At 42.5% G+C, this 23305-nt stretch overlaps 1 protein-coding gene across 1 annotated transcript in view; it reads left to right on the forward strand.

Moving 5' to 3' along the window:
* Positions 1 to 23305, forward strand: part of WBP2NL (WBP2 N-terminal like) — a 40040-nt gene that overhangs the window by 3515 nt on the left and 13220 nt on the right. Inside the window, exons 2-4 of the mRNA XM_030915087.1 lie at positions 17469 to 17577; positions 17822 to 17963; positions 18163 to 18255. Of these exons, the coding sequence (XP_030770947.1) occupies positions 17469 to 17577; positions 17822 to 17963; positions 18163 to 18255 (344 nt within the window). The remainder of the gene's footprint in view (positions 1 to 17468; positions 17578 to 17821; positions 17964 to 18162; positions 18256 to 23305) is intronic.

A 23305-nucleotide genomic window follows, 5' to 3' on the forward strand; every position in this document is an offset into this window, starting at 1 on the left:
CAGGAGTTCAAGACCTAGCCTGGCCAACATGATGAAACCCCCGTCTCTAGTAAAAATACGAAAAATTAGCTGGGCATGATGGTGCACGTCTGTAATCCCAGTGACTCAGGAGGCTGAGGCACGAGAATTGCTTGAGCCCGGGAGGCAGAGGGGAGGTTGTAGTGAGCTGAGATCGTGACACTGCACTCCAGCCTGGGTAACAGGGTGAGACTTTGTCTCAAAATATAATAATAATAAAAAAAAACTCAGTCTGTCTACAGTGAAGATCAGTACTGTTTCCCTCATTTCACAGGTGGGAAAACAAAAAGAAGTAATTTGCTTAAAGTGCATGTGGGAGAGCTTGGATTTAGATTTGAACTTAGGTACTGTGCATTAACTCCTCTACTCCAGCTGTCCCTCAAAAAAGAAAAGGATTCTTTCTCTGTTTTCTTCTCACGAAAGAAGGACCTATTAGTACCCTAGCTTCCTGGATAGAAACTAAAGAACCAGAGATAGTGGTGCACATCTGTAGTCCCACCTATTCGAGAGGCTGAGGTGGGAGGATTACTTGAGGCCAGGAGTTCAAGACCACACTGAGCAAAATACTGGGACCTCATCTCACAAAATAAAATTTAAAGAAAGAAAGAAAAAAGAAGGCTATAGCCAGGCATGGTGGCACATGCCTGTAATCCCAGCTACTTGGGAGGCTGAGGCAGGAGAATCGCTTGAACCCAAGGAGGCAGAGGTTGCAGTGAGACAAGATCACACCATTGCACTCCAGCCTGGGCAACAAGAGTGAAACTCCATCCAAAAAAAAAAAAAAAAAGTGCCAGCTTATGAGGTAATTAGATTGGTTCTCTCTAGAGGTAACCTGCCAAGAAGAGATGCTATAGATGTTACTCTTATACTGTAAAACATTGTGAAATCAGATTACTTAAAAATGATGTGTTACAAAGTTACGGAAAAAGGCAGTTGTGACTATGGAAGCCCAAGGCTTATATCCCAGCTCTGTCTTACACTAAATGTGGGTACAGTGTTTCCACTGTTTATAAAATGAAAGCTAATATCCTCCAACCTGTGTGCCTGACATGGTGGTTAAAAGGATTAAGCAAAACAATAGTTTGTAATTTATTCTGTCAGAGCAAACTGCTGGTAAATAAAAGGGAGTCAGTTGACTAAAAATAAATTTTTTTAAAAAATAAGAAAAATCCTAATAAAACAAGTTTGTACTTTATAATTGTATACAAATAAAAGATGTTATTAAAAAAAGAAACCTAAAAAAAACTTGAGTGGGAGAAGATTGATTCTATGAGGAGTCTTCAAAAAGATCATGGAAAATATGAGTTACGAAGAAACTATGCATGGATTCCAGATTATTTTTCCACCAAAATTAACTCGTACTAACTTGTTATAATATAACTGAACAGGATTTAGTTTGAGGCACTAAGAAAAATAAAATATCAATTTGAAAAAGGGCTCCTATCAGAGCAACATGAATACTGCTAAAATTGAAAGAAGAACAAACATTAAATTTATGTTAAAACTTGGATGGAAGAATGGTGAAACCATTGATGCTTTAGGAAAAGTTTATGGGGAAATGGCCCAAATAAATCAGCAGTTTACAAATGGATAATGTAATAAGCGGGGACAAGAGGCCAGGCGCAATGGCTCACACCTGTAATCCCAGCACTTTGGGAGGCTGAGGCAGGTGGATCACTTGAAGTCAGGAGTTTTGAGACCAGCTGACCAACATGGTGAAACCCTGTCTCTACTAAGAATATGTAAAATTAGCCAGGCATGGTGGCACATGCCTGTGATCCCAGCTACTTGGGAGACTGAGGCAGGAGAATTGTGGGAACCCGGGAGGTGGAGGTTGCAGTGAGCTGAGATCATGTGACTGCACTCCAGCCTGGGCAACACAGCAAGACTCCATATCAAAATAAGTAAATAAATAAAATTAAAAAAGAAGGGACAAGGGCTGGGTGCAGTGGCTGATGCCTGTAATCCCAGAACTTTGGGAGGCTGAGGTGGGTGGATCACTTGAACCCAGGAGTTTTTAAGACCAGCTCAGGCAACATGATAAAACGCTATCTCTACTAAAAACACAAAGAAATAGTTCGATGTGGTGGCATGTATGTACCTGTAGTCCTAGCTACTTGGAAGGCTGAGGTGGGAGAATCACTTGAACCTGGGAGGTGGAGGTTGCAGTGAGCTAAGATTGTGCCACTGCACTCCAGCCTTGGTTGGCAGAGAGAGACCCTGTCTCAAAAAAGAGAAGGGACAAGATTATGTAAAATACAAAGCCTGGGTGGGCACAGTGGCTCACGGTTGTAATCCCAGCACTTTGGGAGGCCAAAGTGGGTGTATTGCCTGAGGTCTGGAGTTCCAGACCAGCTTGGCCAACATGGGGTAACCCCATCTCTACTGAAAATATAAAAAATTAGCTGGGTGTGGTAGTGGCACCTGTAATCCCAGCTACTTGGGAGGCCAAAGCAGGAGAATCGCTTGAACCTGAGAGGCAGGGGTTGCAATGAGCCAAGATCACGCATTCCAGCCTGGGCAACAAGAGCAAAACTCCATCTCAAAAAATAAATAGGCTGGGTGTGGTGGCTCATGCCTATAATCCCAGCACTTTGGAAGGCCGAGGCGGGCAGATCACAAAGTCAGGAGTTCGAGACCAGCCTGACCAACATGATGAAACCCTGTCTCTACGAAAAATACAAAAATTAGCCAGGCGTGGTGGTATGTGCCTGTAATCCCAGCTACTCAGGAGGCTGAGGCAGGATAATCGCTTGAACCCAGGAGGCGGAGGTTGCAGTGAGCCAAGATCGCGCCACTGCATTTCAGCCTGGGCAACAGAGTAAGACTCCATCTCAGATAAATAAATAAATAAATAGGCCGGGCGTGGTGGCTCACACCTATAATCCCAGCACTTTGGGAGGACTAGGCAGGCGGATCTCCTGAGGTCAGGAGTTTGAGACCAGCCTGGCCAACATGATGAAACCCCGTCTCTACTAAAAATACAAAAATTAGTTGGGCATGGTGGTGGGTGCCTGTAATCCCAGTTACTCAGGAGGCTGAGGCAGGAGAATTGCTTACACTCAGGAGGCAGAGGTTGCAGTGAGTGGAGATCTCGCCACTGCATTCCAGCCTGGGTGACACTCCTGAGTGAGACTCCGTCTCAAAATAAATAAATAAATAAATAAATAAAGCGTGTAGTGGCAGACCATCCACATTAATTTGTGAGGAAAAAAATTCATCTTGTTCATGCCCTAATTGAAGAGAATCATTATTAACAGCAGGAACAATAGCCAATACTGTACACATATCATTTGGTTCAGTTTACAGAATTAAAGTTGAGCAAACTTTCCATTCAATGGGGACCAAAACTATAGTGCCCAGATCAGCTGCAGGCAAGAGCAGAACTTTCAGTGGAAATTTTAAATATGTGGGATCAAGATCCTGAAGCATTTCTTTAAATAATTGTAACTGGAAATGAAACATGGCTTTACCAGTATGATCCTGAAGATAAGCACATCAAAAACAATGGCTACAAAGATGTGGAAGTGGTCCACTCAAAGCAAAAGTGGACAGACAGGTCAAGAGCAAAAGTTATGGCAACAGTTTTTTGAGATGCTCATGGCATTTTCCTTATTGATATTCTGGAGGGCCAAAGATCGGTAACATCTGCTTTGTTTTAAGAAAATTAGCCAAAGCTTTAGCAAAAAAACACCCAGGAAAGCTTTACTAGAGAGTCCTTCTCCACCATGACAATGCTCCTATTCACTGTTCTCATGAAACAAGGGCAATTTTGCAACGGTTTTGATGGGAAATCATTAGGCATTCCCGGATCATTAGGTTCCTTCTGACTTAGTTTGTTTCCTAATTTTTTTTTTTTTTTTTTTTTTTTTTTTTTTTTTTTTTTTTTTTTTTTTTTTTTTTTTTGAGACGGAGTCTCGCACTGTTGCCTGGGCTAGAGTGCCGTGGCATAATCTCAGCTCACTGCAACCTCTGCCTCCCAGGTTCAAGCGATTCTCCTGCCTCAGTCTCTCTAGTAGCTGGGATTACAGGTATTTGGCACCACGCCCAGCTAATTCTTTGTATTTTTAGTAGAAAAGGGGTTTCACCGTGTTGGCCAGGCTGGTCTCGAACTCCTGACCTTGTGATTCGCCTGCCTCAGTCTCCCAAAGTGCTGGGATTATAGGCGTGAGCCACCGCGCCTGGCCGGCTTTGTTTCCTAATCTTAAAAATCTTTATTGGGCACCCATTTTTCTTCTGTTAAAAATGTAAAAAAGACTGCCTTGGCATGGTTACATTCCCAGGACACTCAGTTCTTTAGGGGTGGACTGAATGGCTTGTGTCATAGCTTACTAAAGTGTCTTGAACTTGTTGGAACTTATGTTGAGAAATAAGGTTTATGTTTTTTGTTTTTATCTTTTAATTCCATGAACTGTTCGAAATTCTCATTATATCTTGACTCCTCTTGCCTATTCACAATACACAGCTGAGAAATTCATCCCAGCTCGCTGTGTTTTGTAGAGATTTTTTTCTGACCCCACCTGAGAAGTCGTGAACATATGGGCCAGACTCTACTGTGAAATGGAAATCATTGAGTTGTTTTATTTTATGCATTGTTAAAAACATGTGCTGATAACCTGTCATTATAGAAAAATCAGAAAAAAATCTGTTATCCCAAATTTTTACCACTAATGTTTACATTTTGGTATGTGTCCTTCTGTACTTTTCCACATGGAAATAAAGTTTTTTTCTCCAACTGGTTTATAACTTATTTTCCTTTTTTACCAGTGTATTGGGAATGTTTTCTAGTGTATCTACATCCTTATTTTCAATGGCTGGTATTCCAATGTGCATAAATCTTTACTCAACCCCTAATCTGGAATAGTCTGGGTTTTTGTTTTGTTTTTTTGTTTGTTTGTGGTGTTTTGGTCATTACTATAAACATTCCTGCCGTGAACATTTTTGAAAACATAATTTTGCCTACCTGTCAAAATGTTTCTTCTGGATTTATTCCTGAAAGGGGAATTGTGAGATCAGAGGATATAGACTTTTAAAAAGAGACTAAATATATATATTGAAAATATAAAAATCATTGTCCAAAATATTAAAATATACATGATGATACATTAAAATATACTTATTGCAGAGTGGCCTTACAGAATTATATCAATTTACATTCCTCTCAGTGCTGTTGAGTGTCCACTTCACCATACTTTTCCCAACAATTCTGTTCCCATTAAACAATTCCTCTATCCCTGTCCCCATGACCCCTAGTAACAACCATTCTACTTTCTGTTTCTATGAATTGGACTGCTTCAGATACCTCATGTAAGTGTCATCACAGTATTTGTCTTTTTGTGGCTGGTTTATTTAACTTAGCATAACATCCTTAAGGTTCATCCATGTTATAGCATGTGACAGGATTTCCTTATTTTAAGGTTGAATAATATTCCATTGTATGTATGTGCCACATTTTGTTTATCCATTCATGCACTGATGGACATTTAGGTAGCTTCCACCTTCTGGTTATTGTGAATAGTGCTGCTATCAACATTAAGTATTCAAATATCTATTTAAGACACTGCTGTCAATTCTTTTGGATGTATACCCAGAAGCAGGATTGCTACCTTGTATGGCAGTTCTATTTTTAATTTTTTTGAGAAGCCTCCGGACTGTTCTCCACAGCAGCTACTCATTTTACTGTTCTAGCAACAGTGCACAAGAGTTCCAGTTTCTCCACGTCCTCACCAACACTGGTTTCCCTCCCTCCCCTCCCCTCCCCTCCCCTCCCCTCCCCTCCCCTTCCCCTCCCCTCCCCTCCCTTCCCCTCCCCTTCCCCTCCCCTCCCTCCCCTTCCCCTCCCCTTCCCCTCCCCTTCCTCTCCCCTTCCCTTCCTCCCTCTCTCCCTCCCTCCCTTCCTCTCTTCTTCCCCCTGCCCCTCCCCACCCCCGTTCCCTCTCTTCTCTTTTTTGACAGTCGTACTCTGTCACTTAGGCTGGAGTGTATCAGCAGGATCCTGGCTCATTGCACCCTTAGCTTCCGGGGTTCAAGTGATTCACATGCCCTCAGCCTCCTGAGTAGCCAGGATTACAGGCATATGCCACCACACCCAGCTTTTTGTATTTTTAGTAGAGATGGGGTTTTGCTGTGTTAGCCAGGCTGGTCTCAAACTCTTAGTGTCAAGTGATCCACTCACCTTGGCTGCCCAAAGTTCTGGGATTACAGGCATGAGCCACCATGCCTGGACCTGTTGGTTTTTTAAATATTAACCATCCTAATGGATACAAAGTAATGTCTTATTGTGGTTTTGATTTGTATTTCTCTGATGATTAGTGATGATAATCTTTTTTATATGCTCATTGGCCATTTGTGTATTATTGCTGTTGTTGCCCGGGCTGGAGTCCAATGGTGCGATCTCGGCTCACTGCAACCTCCACCTCCCAGGTTCAAGTGATTCTCCTGCCTCAGCCTCCTGAGTAGCTGGGATTACAGGTGCCTGCCACCACACCTGGCTAATTTTTTTTTTTTTTTTGAGACGGAGTCTCGCTCTGTCTCCCAGGCTGGAGTGCAGTGGCACGATCTTGGCTCACTGCAAGCTCCACCTCCTGGGTTCACATCATTCTCCTGCCTCAGCCTCCCAAGTAGCTGGGACTACAGGTGCCCGCCCCCATGCCTGGCTAATTTTTTCTATTTTTTAGTAGAGACGGGGTTTCACCATGTTAGCCAGGATGGTCTCTATCTCCTGATCTTATGATCTGCCTGCCTCGGCCTCCCAAAGTGCTGGGATTGCAGGCAGTGAGCCATTATACCTGGCCAATTTTTTGTATTTTTAGTAGAGACGGGGTTTCACCATGTTGGCCTGGCTGGTCTCAAACTACTGACCTCAGGTGATCCACCCACCTTGGCCTCCCAAAGTGCTGGGATTACAGGGAGCTCTTTACACTACTCTAGATATTAAGCCCTTATCATAAATACAATTTCAAATATTTTCTCCCATTCCATAGGTTGCTTTTTCATTCTGGTGATTGTATTCTTTGATACACAATTTTAAAGTTTGATATAGTCCCATTTGTTTATTTGTTCTTTTGTTGCCTATGCTTTTGTTTTCTTATCCAAGAAGTCATTGCCGAGTCCAATGTCATGAAGATTTTCACTATTTTTTTCTAGGAGTTTTATAATTTTGGGCCTTATGTTTAAGTCTTTAATCCATTTTGGGTTAGTTTTTGCATATAATGTAAGTTAAAGGTATGACTTCATTCTTTTGCATGTGGATATCCAGTTTTCTAAAAGCACATAATTTGTTAAATAGATTGTCCGTTCCCTGTTGAGTCATCTTAGTACCTTTGTTGAAGATTATTTGATCCTCACATATATGTGAGGATTTATTTCTCTCTATTCTAGTCCATTGGTCTATTTATCTTTAATGCCAGTGCCATGCTGTTTTGATTACTGTAGCTTTGTAATATACTTTGAAATCAGGAAGTGTGAGTCCTCTTTGTTCTTCTTTTTAAAAATTGTTTGGCTTTTTGGGGTCCCTTGCGATTCTATATGAATTTTATGATGTTACTTTCTGTTTGTGCAAAAATTGTTGTTGAGATTTGGTAGGGATTGTGTTGAAACTCTGAATCACATGGGTAGCCTGGACATCTTAACCATATTAAGTTTTCAAATCCATGAACATGGGATACTTTCCCATTTATTTATGTCTTCAATTTTTTCACCAACATTTTGTAGTTTTCAGTGTACAAACCTTTCACCTCCTTGATGAGGTTTATTCCTAAGTATTTTATTCTTTTTCATGCTATTGTAAATGAAATTGTTTCCTTAATCTCCTTTTTGGATCATTCATCGTTAGTGTATAGAAATGCAACTATATTTGTGTGTTGATTTTGTATGCTGCTACTTTACTGAATTCACTTATTTTGACAGCTTTTGGGTGGACTCTAGGTTTATTTACATATAAGATCATGCCATCTGTGAGAGGAGTTAATTTTACTTCTTCTTTTCCAATTTGAATACCATTTATTGATTTATTTTATTTTTTGCCTAATTGCTCTGGCTAGGACTTCCAATACTATGTTGAATAGAAGTGGTGAAAGCAGGCATCCTTGCCTTGTTTCTCACCTTAGAGGGGAAGCTTTCAGTCTTTTGCCATTCAGTATGCTGTTAGCTGCAGGCTTTTCATATATGGCTTTTATTATGTTGAGGTAACTTCCTTCTACTTTTACTTTGTTGAGTGTTTTTATCATGAAAATATATTGAATCTTTTCATATGCTTTTTCTGCATCAATTGCGATGATCATATGGTTTTTTTTTTTCATTTTGTTCGTATGGTGTATTACATTGATTGATTTTTCCTATGTTGAACCATTCTTGCATACTAGGAATAAACCCCATTTGGTCATAGTGTATAGTCCTTTTAATGTGCTGCTGAATTTGTTTTGCTAGTATTTTGTTGAGGATTTTTTACATCAGTATTCATCAGAGATACTGACCTGTAATTTTATTTTATTGTGGTATCTTTGTCTGGCTTTGGTATCAGGGTAATGTTGGCCTCATAAAGTGAGCCTAGAAGTGTTTCTTCCTCTTTAATTTTGGGGAAGAGTTTCAGAAAGATTAATGTTAATTCTTTAAATGTTTTGTATAATAGAATTTGTTGAGAGTTTTTTTTTTTTTTTTTTTTTTCTCTTTTTGAGACAGGTTCTCACTCTGTCACCCTGGCTGGAGTGCAGTGATGTGACATGATCACAGCTCACTGCAGCCTCAACCTCCAAGGCTCAAGTGATCCTCCCACCTCAGCCTCCAGAGTAGCTGGGACTACAAGTGTGTGTCACCACACCCAGCTGTTTTTTTTTATATATTTTGTAGAGATGAGGTGTTCCTATGTTGCCCAGGCTGGTCTGAAACTCCTGGCTTCAAGCGATCCTCCTGTCTCAGGTCTCCCAGAGTGCTGGGATTAAAGGCATGAGCCACCATACCTGGCTGAGAGGTTTTTGGTTACTGATTCAATTTCCTTAATAGTTAATTGGTTTGTTTATGTTTTCTGTTTGTTCATGATTCAGTGTGGTAGGTTGTGTTTTTTCTAGGGATTTATCCATTTCTTCTAGGTTATCCAACTTGTCATACAGTTGTCCTTGGTTTTCTCTTATAATCCTTTGTAACTCCTTGGCTTCAGTTTTGTTGTTGTTGTTTTGTTTTGTTTTGTTTTTGTTTTTGTTTTTTTGGAGACAGAGTCTTACTCTGTCACCCAGGCTGGAGTGCAGTGGTGAAATCTTGGCTTGCTGCAACCTCTGCCTCCTGGGTTAAAGTGATTCTCCTGCCTCAGCCAGCCTCCCTAGTAGCTGGGATTATAGGCACCCACCACCACGCCTGGCTGATTTTTTTGTATGTTTATAGTAGAGATCAGGTTTCATCATGTTGGCCAGGGTGGTCTCAAACTCCCGGCCTCAAGTAATCCACCTGCCTTGGCCTCCCAAAGTGCTAGGATTACAGGCATGAGCCACCACGCCTGGCTGGCATCAGTTTTAATATCCTCTTTTTCATTTCTGATTTTAGTTGAGACTTCTCTCTTTTTCTTAATCTAGCTAAGAGTATTTTTTTTTCTATTCTCGCTTTCATTTATCTCTGTTCTAATCTTTATTATTTTCTTCCTTCTGCTAGCTTTGGGCTTCATTTGTTTTTGTTTTTGTTTTTTTAGTTCCTTGTATAAAGTTAGGGTGTCGATTTGAGATCTTTCTTCTTTATTAAAGTACACATTTACAGCTATAAACATCTTAGCACTGCATTTATGGCATCCCATAAGCTTTGGTATGTTGTGTTTTCATTTTCATTTTTCTCTAGGTACTTTCTAATTTCCCCAATTTCTTCTTTGACTCATTGTTTATTTAAGAGTGTATTGTTTAATTTCCACATATTTGTGGCAGTTTTCCTTGTGCTGTTGATTTCTAGTTTCCATTGTAATCAGAAAACATATTATAAAATATAGCATTTCTTATACTTCAAATCTACTAGTGATGAACTCTCATTTTTTGTTTATTTGGTAATGTCTTAATTTCTCTTTAATTTTTGAAGGATAGTTTTGCCACTTACAGAATTCTTGGTTAAGAGTTTTTTGTTTTTAGGGCTGGACACAGTGGCTCACACCTGTAATCACAGTACTTTGGGAGGCTGAGGCAGGTGGATCACAAGGTCAGAAGATCAAGACCATCCTGGCTAACATGGTGAAACCCCATCTCTACTAAAAATTCAAAAAATTAGCTGGGCGTGGTGGCACGCACCTGTAGTCCCAGCTACTTGGGAGGCTGAGGCAGGAGAATCACTTGAACTCAGGAGGTGGAGGTTGCAGTGAGCCAAGAGAGCGCCGCTACACACTCCAGTTTGGGCGACAGCGTCACTCTGTCTCAAAAAAAAAAAAAAAAGAAAAGAAATTTTTTTGAATATGTCATCCCATTGCCTTTTGGCCTGGCGCGGTGGCTCATGCCTGTAATCCCAGCACTTTGGGAGCCCGAGGTGAGCAGATCACCTGAGGCTGGGAGTTTGAGACCAGCCTGACCAACATGGAGAAACCCCATCTCTACTAAAAATACAAAATTAGCTGGGCATGGTGGCACATGCCTGTAATCCCAGCTACTCGGGAGGCTGAGGCAGGAGAATCACTTGAACCTGGGAGGCGGAGGTTGTGGTAAGCCGAGATTGTGCCATTGCACTCTAGCACTCTAGCCTGGGCAACAAGAGTGAAACTGCATCTCAGAAAAAAAAAAAAAAAAAAAAAAAAAAAGAAATCAGCTGCTAGTCTGAGGATTCCTTGTGCATGATGAGTCACTTATCTTGCTAATGGATTCCTTGTATTTGGCTTTCAATAATTTGATTATAATGCATGTCAGTGTGGATCTGAGTTTATTCTACTCGATTCTACTTGGAGTTTGTTGAGCTTGGATGTGTAGATTCATGTAATTCATTAAATTTGGGAAGATTTTGGCCATTATTTATTTATTTTGAGATAGGGTCTCTGTCACCTAGGCTGGAGTGCAGTGGTCCAATCACAGCTCACTGCAGCCTTGACATCCCAGGCTCGAGTGATTCTCTTGCCTCAGCCTCATCCTGAGTAGCTGGGGCTACTGATGCATGCCACCACACCTGACTAAATTTTTAATTTTTAATTTTTTTATTTTTGGAGACAGAATCTCACTCTGTTTCCCAAACTGGAGTGCATTGGTGCGATCTCGGTTCACTGCGACCTCTGCCTCCTGGGTTCACGGAATTTTGCTGCCTCAGCCTCCCAAGTAGCTGGGATTATAGGCACGCGCCACACACGCCTGGCTATTTTTTGTATTTTTAGTAGAGATGGGCTTTCACCATGTTGTTCAGGCTGGTCTTGAATTCCTGACTTCAGGTGATCCACCTGCCTCTGCCTTTCAAAGTACTGGGATTACAGGCATGAGCCACCGCAGCCTACCAGCAGATTTTTAAATTTTTAGTAGAGATGAGGTTTCACTATGTTGCCCAAGCTGGTTTCAAACTCCTGAGCTCAAGCAATCCTCCTGCCTCAGCCTCCCAAACTGCTGGGATTATAGGCATGAGTCACTATTTCCGGCCCAGATATTCTTTTTTCGTATTTTGAGACAGGGTCTCACTCTGTCGCTCAGACTGGTGTGCAATCCCAGACTTGGAGTGGTGCAGTCGTGGCTCACTACAGCCTTGACCTCCCAGGCTGAAGCAATCCTCCCACCTCAGCATCTTGGGTAGCTGGGACTATAGGTGCACTCCACCATGCTTGGCTAATTTTTTGTATTCTTTGTAGAGACAGGGTTTCACCATGTTGCCCTTGCTGGTGTTGAACACCTGTGCTCACGCATTCTGCCCACTGTGGCCTCCCAAAGTGCTAGGATTACAGGCATGAGCCACCGTGCTTGGCCCCAAATATTCTTTATTCCCCTTTCTCTCTCCTCTCCTTCTTGAATTCCCATTGTAGATATATTGGTATGTTTGATGGTGTCCCACAGGTCTCTGAGACTCCGTTCATTTTACTTCCTTTTTTCCCATTTGTGTTACTCAGGTAGTAACCGTTATTCCCATTGATCTACTTCAAGTTAAATAATTCTCCCTTCTGCCTGCCAAAATCAGCTATTGAGCTCCAGTGATTAAATTGTTCATTTCAGTTGTAGTCTTCAACTCTAGAATTTCTATTTGGTTCCTTTTAATAATTTCTGCCTCTTTATTGATATTCTCTACTTCCTGAGACTTTGTTCGGAATTTTTTTTTTTTTTTTTTTTTTGAGACGGAGTCTTGCTCTGCCGCCCAGGCTGGAGTGCAGTGGCCGGCTCTCAGCTCACTGCAAGCTCCGCCTCCCGGGTTGACGCCATTCTCCTGTCTCAGCCTCCCGAGTAGCTGGGACTACAGGCGCCCGCCTCGTCGCCCGGCTGGTTTTTTGTATGTTTTAGTAGAGACGGGGTTTCACCGTATTAGCCAGGATGGTCTCGATCTCCTGACCTGGTGATCCGCCCGTCTCGGCCTCCCAAAGTGCTGGGATTACAGGCTTGAGCCACCGCGCCCGGCCTCGTATTCTTTCTTTTAGTTATTTGGACATGGTTTCCTTTAACTGTTTCAGTATATTTACAATAGTTTATTTAAAGTGTTGTCTGATAAATCCAATGTATGGGCTTCCTCAGGGACAGTTTTATTAATTTCTTTTGTTCCTGTGTATTGCTATACTTTCTTGTTCCTTTGCATGCCTAGTGATTTTCATTGTTGAAAACTGGACATTTTGAATATTTTAATGTAGTAACTCTGGAAAGTAGAATCCCCCTCTTCTTCAGGGTTTATTTTTGTTGCTTGTTGTAGTTGGTATTTGTTTGTACAGTGACTTTTCTGTACTAATTTTGTAAAGTCTGTATTATTTGTTATTTGTGGCCACTGGAGTCTCAGTTCTGTTACCTCAGTGGCCAGCTAGTGATTTGACAGAAATTTTCTTCTATGTCTGGAACAACAACAAAATCTCCCAGCCCTTACAGATGGACTGTGTGTGTGTTGGAGCATGAACGTGCCTTTCTCACTAAGCCAAGCAGTTTACAACTCTGCCTTCACCTTCACTTTTTTTGCATCATTTCCTTTTTTTTTTTTTTTTTTTTGAGACAGAGTCTTGCTCTGTTGCCCAGACTGCAGTGTAGTAGCATGATCTTGGCTCACTGCAACCTCTGCCTCCTGAGTTCAAGCAGTTCTCTTGCCTCAGCCTCCTGAGTAGCTGGAATTATAGGTGCCCACCGCTATGCCCAGCTAATTTTTATATGTTTAATAGAGATGGGATTTCACCATGTTGGCCAGGCTGGTCTTGAACTCCTAACCTCAGGTGATCTGCCTGCCTCAGCCTCCCAAAGTGCTGGGTTACAGGCGTGAGCCACCGCACCGAGGCCTTTTTGCATCACTTCTAATTGTCAATCAGAGGTGAAAGCTTAGTGCCTCTTCTGTGTGTGTGTGTGTGTGTGTGTGTGTTTCATTTTTTGTTTGTTTTTAGTATGAATCTAGCCATGGACATGTATGTGTATGGCTTTCTTGTTTCTCAGGAATATGTGTGAGCTTTTACCTTTATTCCTCAAAGCATCTCATTGCTCATGCTTTCCTCTAGCTTTTCAATTTGTCTATTTTTTTTTTTTTTTTTTTTGCCCCATTTGTCATCCCTTTTGCTAGGTAGCAGCAACTAATACATTGACTTGGAATTTTTTTTTTTTTTTTTCCTTGAGATGGAGTTTCACTCTTGTTGCCCAGGCTGGAGTGAAATGGCGAGATCTTGGCTCACCGCAACCTCTGCCTCCCAGGTTCAAGCAATTCTCCTGCCTCAGTCTCCCAAGTAGCTGGGATTACAGACACATGCCACCAGGCCCAGTTAATTTTGCATTTTTAGTAGAGATGTGGTTTCTCCATGTTGGTCAGCCTGGTCTCGAACTCCCAACCTCTGGTGATCCACCTGCCTCAGCCTCCCAAAGTGCTGGGATTACAGGCGTGACCCAGCCAGAAATGTTTTTGACAAATGCCCCCCGGCAGCCTCATCCATCCTGGGAAAATTACAAATTAACTACATGCCCGTTGAGCCAGTCCTTCAAGGAGCCACCAGACAAGTCAAACTACAATTTTTAAAATAAGTGTGTTCTGCTCCCTCCAGTACTTGGTATCTATCATGGGAATACAGATTGTTGTCTTCAAAGCTGCTGCCAAGCTAGTAGTGAGGGATGATACCAGGGTAGGTTAAAGTGTCATAAAGCTTACTTACTGAGATTCAGCTTTTTTTCTTAAATTGTTTAAGCATTCGCCTAGTTGCTATAAGCTTTTGATTAGATTCTAGAGTTCTGAAAAAGTTGATTCTGACAGGTTTTCTTTTGCTTTATTTATTGCTTTTATGGCTAGACTGACATTTAAAGGTTCCCATTCCACTGTTTTTTGCTAATGTCCTATATTTTCATAGTCTTTTAAAAATCCTCCCCTTTTAATCTGCACATTACCACCCTAGTTCCAGTTTTTACCTTGCATCAGAACTATTTTAGGAATTCTTTTTTTTTTGTTTGTTTTTGTTTTTGTTTTTTAGACGGAGTCTCGCTCTGTCGCTGAGGCTGGAGTGCAGTGGCCGGATCTCAGCTTACTGTAAGCTCCGCCTCCCGGGTTTACGCCATTCTCCTGCCTCAGCCTCCGCAGTAGCTGGGACTACAGGCGCCCGCCACCTCGCCCGGCTAGTTTTTTTTGTATTTTTTAGTAGAGACGGAGTTTCACTGTGTTAGCCAGGATGGTCTCGATCTCCTGACCTCGTGATCCGCGCGTCTCGGCCTCCCAAAGTGCTAGGATTACAGGCTTGAGCCACTGCGCCTGGCCTATTTTAGGAATTCTTTTTTTTTTTTTTTTTTTTGAGACAGAGTCTTGCTCTGTCGCCCAGGCTGGAGTGCAGTGGCCGGATCTCAGCTCACTGCAAGCTCCGCCCCCCGGGTTTACGCCATTCTCCTGCCTCAGCCTCCCAAGTAGCTGGGACTACAGGCGCCCGCCACCTCGCCTGGCTAGTTTTTTGTATTTTTTAGTAGAGACGGGGTTTCACCATATTAGCGAGGATGGTCTCGATCTCCTGACCTTGTGATCCGGCCGTCTCGGCCTCCCAAAGTGCTGGGATTACAGGCTTGAGCCACCGCGCCCGGCCTATTTTAGGAATTCTCAAACTGATCCCTCTGATACAGTACCTTCTTGATTATGTGACTTTCCTGTTGAGAAATCTGAAGCTCACAGTTTCTCCTTGCCTATCAAACGATGTCTTTAAGCTGTAGTTCCGGCATAGCTTTCCAACTTTATTTCACTGTTTCTCCTAACCCCACTTCCACACGATGTTTTGATGAAGCCATACCACTAGGCTTCTCCCAAGTATGCAGTTTGCTTTCCGTATCTGCTCCTGCACCTCCATGAATGTTGTTTGCTTCCCATCTGGATTGTCCTCTACCCTCACCTCTGCCTACTGAACACTATCCATATCTCTCTCTCTCTCTTTTTTTGAAACAGGATCATATTCTGTTGCCCAAGGTGGAGTGCAGTGGATCACTGCAATCTCTGCCCTGCGGCTCGAGCAGTCTTCCCACTTCAGCCTCCCGAGTAGCTGAGATTACAGGCATGTACCACCATGACTGGATAATTTTTGTATTTTAGTAGAGATGGGGTTTCACCCCATCAAGCTGGTCTCAAACTCCCCAAATGATCCGCCAGCCTTGGTCTCCCAAAGTGTTGGGATTACAGGTGTGAGCCGCTGTGCCCAGCCTGAATACTACCCATCTCCTAATCAGCTCAAATTGCAGTCTTTCTATTAGGTCATTTCTAATTACTTCAACTAAAACTAATCTCTTCTTCCACTAAATTGCTATGACATTTTGTTACCAATAAATGTATGACATACATTTATATTATGTCATATATTGTTTGCATTATGATCTGTATTCATGTTTTCATTCATTCATTCTTTCAATAACTATTTAGAGCACCCACTGTTTGCTAGGGCTAGAGTAGCAAAGAAGGCAGACATTGTACCTAATGATCATTAAGGTATACTTTGGAGATATATATCTCCATATATATATATAGAAACCTTGTCTCTACCAAAAAATACAAAAATCAGCCTGGCGTAGTGGCAGGTGACTTAATCCCAGCTACTTGGGAGGCAGAGGCAGGAGAATCGTTTAAACCTGGGAGGTGAAGGTTGCAGTGAGCTGAGATTGAGCCATTGCACTCAAACCTGGGGGACAAGAGTGAGACTTCTCTCAAAAAAAAAAAAAAAAAAAATAGCCAGGCGTGGTGGTGCTTACCTATGGTCCCAGCTACTCGGGAGGCTGAGTGGGAGGATCACCTGAGCCCAGGAGGCGGAGGGTGGTGAGTGGAGATTATGCCACTGCACTCCAGCCTGGGCAATGGAGTGAGACCCTGTCTCAAAAAAAAAAAAAAAAAGAAAGAAAGATAGAAGAAAGAGAGCTGGGTGCGGTGGCTCACACCTGTAATCCCAGCAATCCCAGCACTTTGGGAGGCCGAGGCGGGCAGATCACGAGGTCAGGAGACCGAGACCATCCCGGGTAACACAGTGAAACCCCATCTCTACTAAAAATACAAAAAAAAAAAAAATTAGCTGGGAGTGGTGGTGGGCGCCTGTAGTCCCAGCTACTTGGGAGGCTGAGGCAGGAGAATGGCGTGAACCTGGGAGGCAGAGCTTGCAGTGAGCTGAGACAGTGTCACTGCACTCCAGCCTGGGCGATGAACCAGACTCCGTCTCAAAAAAAAAAGAGAGAGGAAAGAGAGAGAAAAGAAAGAAAGGAAGGGAAGGGAAGAAGGGAAAGGAAGAAGGGAAGGGAAGGCGAAAAGAAAAGAAAAGCAAAGGAAAGAAAGAAAAGAAAGAAGTGAGGGAGGGAGGGAGAAAGAGAGAAAGAAGAAATAAAAAGAAAGAGAAAGAAAGAAAGGAAAGAAAAAAAGGAAAGAAAGAAAGATTAAGAAAGGAAAAAAAAGAACCCAGTAGGATTTGATGAGTGACAATAAGGTGAGTCCAAGTTTTCCAGGTTAACAGTAAGGAGAGAGCACGACAGGCTGAGGGAACATGTCAGAGGGGGCTGGGGCAGTCTGCTGCCTTACTTTCTTTACCAGCGTCAAAGAACCATTTCTATTAGCACAGTGCTTTACGCTTACCGCACAAGAAGTATAAGAATGAACACACATTGAGAATAGGAGTAGATTTGACAAGAAAAAGAATCCAGTGATGAAGAGGGAGAAGAATAAGAGTAAATTGTTAGAGAATAAGATCATTTGAATTCCTTTTTATTTCAATAAAATAGTAGTAGTAGTAATAATAGCAGTAGCAGCAGCTAATGTTTATTGAGTGCTTACCCTGGGAAAAAAAACTGTATTGAGAACTTTATGTGTGTCATTTTATATACATTCTTTATTGTGTGCTGTCTGTTCCTCGTTTTCTACAGTCTCTTGAAGCGGTCTCCGAATGTGGAGCTCTCCTTCCCACAGCAATCAGAAGGCTCCAATGTCTTTAGTGGTACAAAGACAGGAACATTGTTTCTCACTTCATACCGGGTAATTTCTACTTCTGCTTTAATTTGCTGATTAACTCTACATTTGTTTTCCTTAAAATGAAGAAAAGTTAAACATTGACTTTTGAAGTGTTTTTAAACATGTGCACTTTGGGATTTTCCACATTGAAGGGTGATGGAAGAAAATATGATGTTTCTCAGTTAGACCAGAATGCACCTTGCTCTTGTAAGTCTCAATCCATGGACGAATTTTGCATTCCTTTTCCAAAGTTTCTGTCTTTGCATAGGTGATTTTCATAACTTCGCGCTCCATCAGTGATCCCATGTTGTCTTTTATGATGCCATTTGATCTGATGACGAACCTCACTGTTGAACAACCAGTATTTGCTGCAAACTTCATTAAGGGAACTATTCAGGCAGCTCCATATGGTAAGTGTTCCCTCAGAAGTGTGTGTTTTTTTCCCCTCAAAATCTTCTAGAAGGTTTAAGATTCAAACTTGGCTCATGTTGAAATTCAAACAAAAGCTGCTCTGCTTTGTCAGGTAGTGTTTCCCTTGGTGTTTGTGGCAGTCTTTCTGTTGTCAGCTATGCCAGTTTCTTAGTGAATGTGTGCCATTTCTTCCCCCAGGTGGCTGGGAAGGACAAACTACTTTTAAATTAGTCTTCAGAAATGGAGGTGCCATTGAATTTGCCCAGTTGATGGTGAAAGCTGCCTCTTCTGGTAAGTGATGCTGATAAAGATATTAAGCACTTTGGGTTTTTTGTTTGTTTGGGTTTTTTGTTTTTGTTGTTGCTGTTTTGTTGTTTTTGAGACAGGGATTTCTGTATTTTTTGTAAGTCGGGGTTTCACCATGTTGCCCAGGCTGGTCTCAAACTCCTGAACTCAAATGATCCTTCTGCCTCAGCCTCCCAAAGTGCTGGGGTTACAGATATGAGCCACCACGCCCAGCCCGCTTTGGGGATTTTAAGGCTTGTGGAATTAAAGCAGGACTTCTACTAAGCCAAGATTTGCTGGCCTCTGTGGCCAGGCAGTTGGTATTTGCATACATATTTAGCAGGCATTTCCTGGGCCTACCTACAATTGTCGAGTACCGTGTTACAGGGTAGGAACACAAAGATTATTCAGTCCCTTCCTGTCCTGAAGGAGCTTGCAATCTAGTGGGAGCTTACAGCCAAACACCCAAGTGACTAATTATACCTGATAGTCTTTTGTCCATTTAAACACTGACCTCAGATATCCACCGAGTGTCTCTTCCTTGGGTCAGGGAGCCCTTAGTTATTCTTCCTTTGGTGTGGCTTTTAATTTTTTTCTTCTTTCTGGACTTGCCTTTGCTTTTCTCAGGTTTAGTCCCCATCTTACATGAGAGGGGAGTAGAGGTACTGTCAAGACTTACAGCACTGATCTAATGGATGTACCACAGAACTCTTTCAAACTTTGACTAAATATAATTTTTTAAATCATATATATATATGTGTGTGTGTGTGTGTGTATATATATATATATATTTTTTTTTTTTTTGAGACAGAGTCTCACTCTGTCGCCCAGGCTGGAGTGCAGTGGCCGGATCTCAGCTCACTGTAAGCTCCGCCTCCCGGGTTCCCGCCATTCTCCTGCCTCAGCCTCCCTCAGCTGGGACTACAGGCGCCCACCACCTCACCCGGCTAGTTTTTTGTATTTTTTAGTAGAGACGGGGTTTCACCGTGTTAGCCAGGATGGTCTGGATCTCCTGACCTCGTGATTCGCCCGTCTCGGCCTCCCAAAGTGCTGGGATTACAGGCTTGAGCCACCGCGCCCGGCCTTTTTTTTTTTTTGAGACAGAATCTTGCTTTGTCACCTAGGCTGGAGTGCAATGGCACAATCTTGGCTCACTGCAACCTCTGCCTCCTGGGTTCAAGTGATTCTCCTGCCTCAGCCTCCTGAGTAGCTGGGATTACAGGTGTCCGACACCACATCCAGCTAATTGTTATATTTTTAGTAGAGGTGGAGTTTCACCATGTTGGCCAGGCTGGTCTTGAACTCCTGACCTCAGGTGATCCACCTGCCTTGGCCTCCCAAAGTGTTGGGATTACAGGTGTGAGCCACCGTGCCCTGCTATTATATATTTTTATTTAACCTAGTCTCACTTCATGCCCCTCACTCTCTTACCTTTTATATTCCAATCAAACTGGACTTCTTTGTGCTTTATTTTCTCTCATCTCTAAACTTCCATGCTATTTTTTGTGTTTGGAATGCTCTTCCCTTTTCTCCCTGCCACCCACCCCCAACTTCAATGTAGTTGAGACAAACATGCTCTAGTAGAGACAGACATATGCAGATACACTATTGTATCTCATGGAATATGCTGTAATAAAGGCATGGACAAAGTGTTGGGCACACACAGAAGGATGGAGTAAACTTTCTAGCTTAGAAGACTTAGTGGATTGGGATGCTATAAACCGTGTTCAAGAATATAAGAGACAGGCTGGGTGTGGTGGCTCATGCTTGTAATCCCAGCACTTTGGGAGGCTGAGGCTGGCAGATTACCTGAGTTCAGGAGTTTGAGCCCAGCCCAGGCAACATGGCGAAACCCCATCTCTACTGAAAATGCAAAAGTTAACCCGGCGTGGTCTTGCACACCTGTAGTCCCAGCTACTTGGAAGGCTGAGGCAGGAGGAGTGCTTGAACCCGGGGCGGGAGGTTGCAGTGAGCTGAGTTCGTGCCACTGCACTCCAGCCTGGGCAACAGAGTAAGACTCTGTCTCAAAACAAAAAAAGAATATAAGAGACAGTCTAAGTTGAAGAAGAAATGAGTTCAATTTTAGCTATAACACTGAAACACTGACTAACATATATTGAAATGTTTACTGTATACTGGGCAGTATTCAAAGCCCTTTACATTTGTCAATTTTTTAAATCCTGGCAAAAACCTTATGATGTAGGTACTATTATTATCCCCAGTTTATAGCTGGGGAAACTGAGTCAGTGGTGGTATATAATTTCCCAAGGCTATATAGTAGCAAGTGATGTAGCTGGGATTTGAACTCTAAACCTACTTTCTCTTCTTTTTAAGTCTTTTATTGTTAAAAAAAATCAGATCTATGGAAAAGTTGCAAGAATATTACAATCAACTTCTCTCATCTAGATTTGCCCATTATCAGCATTTTCCCTTTATTATTCTTTATTGCTCTTTATAATTCTTTTTTTGCTTTTGTTCTTGCTGAACTATTTGGGAGTAAGTCACAAAGATTATTTCCTTCATTCCTAAATATTTAAGTGTGTATCTCCTAAGAATGAGGGCATCATTTTATCTAACCTCAGTGTACTTATCAAATTCAGAAAATTTAACATTGACAGAATACTGTTATTTAATATGTAGTTTATATTCAGCCGGGCGCAGTGGCTCATGCCTGTAATCCCAGCACTTTGGGAGGCCGAGGTGGGTGGATCACTTGAGGTCAGGAGTTTGAGACCAGCCTGGCTAACATGGTGAAACCTGGTCTCTACAAAAATACAAAAATTAGCCAGGAATGGTGGTGTGTGCTTGTAGTTCCAGCTACTTGGGAGGCTGTGGCATGAGAATCGCTTGAACCCGGGAGGCAGAGGTGCAGTGAGCCAAGATCATGCCACTGCACTCCAGCCTGGGTGACAAGAGCAAAACTCCTTCTCAAAAAAAAAAAAAAAAAAATACATACATATATATAGTTTATATTCAAATTCAAATGATTGTCATGTTACTGTTCCTCATTCTAATAGCACTTTTTTTCCCAATCCAGGATCTAATTCTGGATCACACATTGAATTTAGTTGTCCTATTTCTTTCATGTGCTTTAATCTGGAACTCAGCCTTTCTTTGTCTTTCATGACATTGACTTTTTCTTTTTTTTTTGAGACAGAGTCTCGCTCTGTCACCCAGGCTGGAGTGCAGTGGCACGATCTCGGCTCACTGCAACCTCCATCTCCTGGGTTCGAACGATTCTCCTGTCTCAGCCTCCTGAGTAACTGGGACTACAGGCTCACGCCAGCATGCCTGGCTGATTTTTGTATTTTTAGTAGAGACGGGGTTTCATCATGTTGGCCAGGATGGTCTTGATCTCCTGACCTCGTGATCTGCCCGCCTTGGCCTCCCAAAGTGCTGGGATTACAGGCATGAGCCATTGTGCCCGACCAACACTGACATTTTTAAAAGAATATAGACTTACTGTTTTGTGGAATATCCCTTAATTTGAGTTTGTCTGTTTCTTCATGATTATATTCAGGTCATACATTTTGGCAGGAATACTACATAAGTGATACTGTGTCCTTTTGAGCCTATACTCTTGACCCCTACACCATATTAAGTGTGAGTTACATTAGGAGGCCACTTGACACGCAGCTTGGAGCTCCAAAGATGAGCTGTGTCTAGAGACTGATTTGGAAATCTTCAGCACACAGGTTGTCTCTGGCGCCATGTGAGTGATGGGCTTCCTCAGTGATTTGAGGATAGAGTTCCAATGGTTCTTAACATTTAAGGGAAGGGAAGGGAATTAACAATCTGCAAAGATTGAGAAGGGGCTGACTGTGATAAATGAGGAGAATCAAGTGAGTTTAATATACCAAAAGTCAATGGAGGAGAAAGTTATAAGAGACATGGGGATGGTCATCCGTATCAGCTGCTCTAGAGATGTTTGGTAAAATGAGGACTGAAAAGTGTGCATTACATGTGGTAATTAGAGTTTGTTGATGGTAGCAAGAGAGATTTCAGTGAAATGTTGGAGAAGAGAGGTAGTGGAAGAGCCATATTCTGGGAGGTTAAGAAGTAAGAAAAATTTTTAGTTACCTTTGATGATACAGTGCAAAGATAAGGAGGCCAAGAAGTTCACAAGCTGTACCTAACCCACAGCTGCTTGGTAGTCCAGAGTGCAGACAGCATCTGGAAGCCTGAAACTGGATTGCAGGTTATCCTGGCAGACAGATGAGTACAGCTGTGGGAAATCCAGAGACAGGGGACACTTGGAAGTCTAGTACTTCTTTGCTACAGACATCTGGGGAACTCAGGACAATTGCATACTGAGTGTTGAATTCACTCTTACTTTTGGCCTCATAGTACTGAAGAGGGCTTCATTTTTAGGATTATGGGCTAAGGGTCAGGCAACTTTTGAGGTTCTTTGTACTCTCATTAAGATCTACTTCTTGGCCCGCAAAGCTAGCCAAGAAGGTTCAGCGTCTCAGCAGTTGCATAGCCACTTGAAAAGGGTTTAGGCAACTTACGTGAACTTGCCCAATGTCTGGAACTGCTCTGGGTCTTTTTTTTTTTGAGATAAGAGTCTCGCTCTGTCACCCCGGCTGGAGTGCAGTGGGGCGATCTTGGCTCACTGCAACCTCTGCCTCCTGGGTTGAAGCCATTCTCCTGCCTCAGCCTTCTGAGTAGCTGAGACTACAGGCGCACACCACCACGCCCAGCTAATTTTTATAGTTTTAGTAGAGACGGGGTTTCACTATATTGGTCAGGCTGGTCTTGAACTCCTGACTTCGTGATCCACCCGCCTCGGCCTCCCAAAGTGCTGGGATTACAGGCATGAGCCACCACGCCCGGCCTGGGTCTTCTGATTATATCATGGCTTAGATGTGGGGAGCTTCCTCCCCACCCCCACCTGCCCCCACAAGAGCCAGGGCTTGTGAGATAAATGTCCTTGAGGCCCTTGGAGTTAACTATTAATCATGCTTTATGATCTGATTCTTTGACCAGGAAAGATTCCCTTTCCCTCGCAGAATTGATATGTCAGGGCTCTTGATTTATGTTTTTAACACATGTA

Source organism: Rhinopithecus roxellana, chromosome 13 (assembly GCF_007565055.1).
Source record: "Rhinopithecus roxellana isolate Shanxi Qingling chromosome 13, ASM756505v1, whole genome shotgun sequence".
In the NCBI taxonomy this organism is placed as follows: Eukaryota; Metazoa; Chordata; class Mammalia; order Primates; family Cercopithecidae; genus Rhinopithecus; species Rhinopithecus roxellana.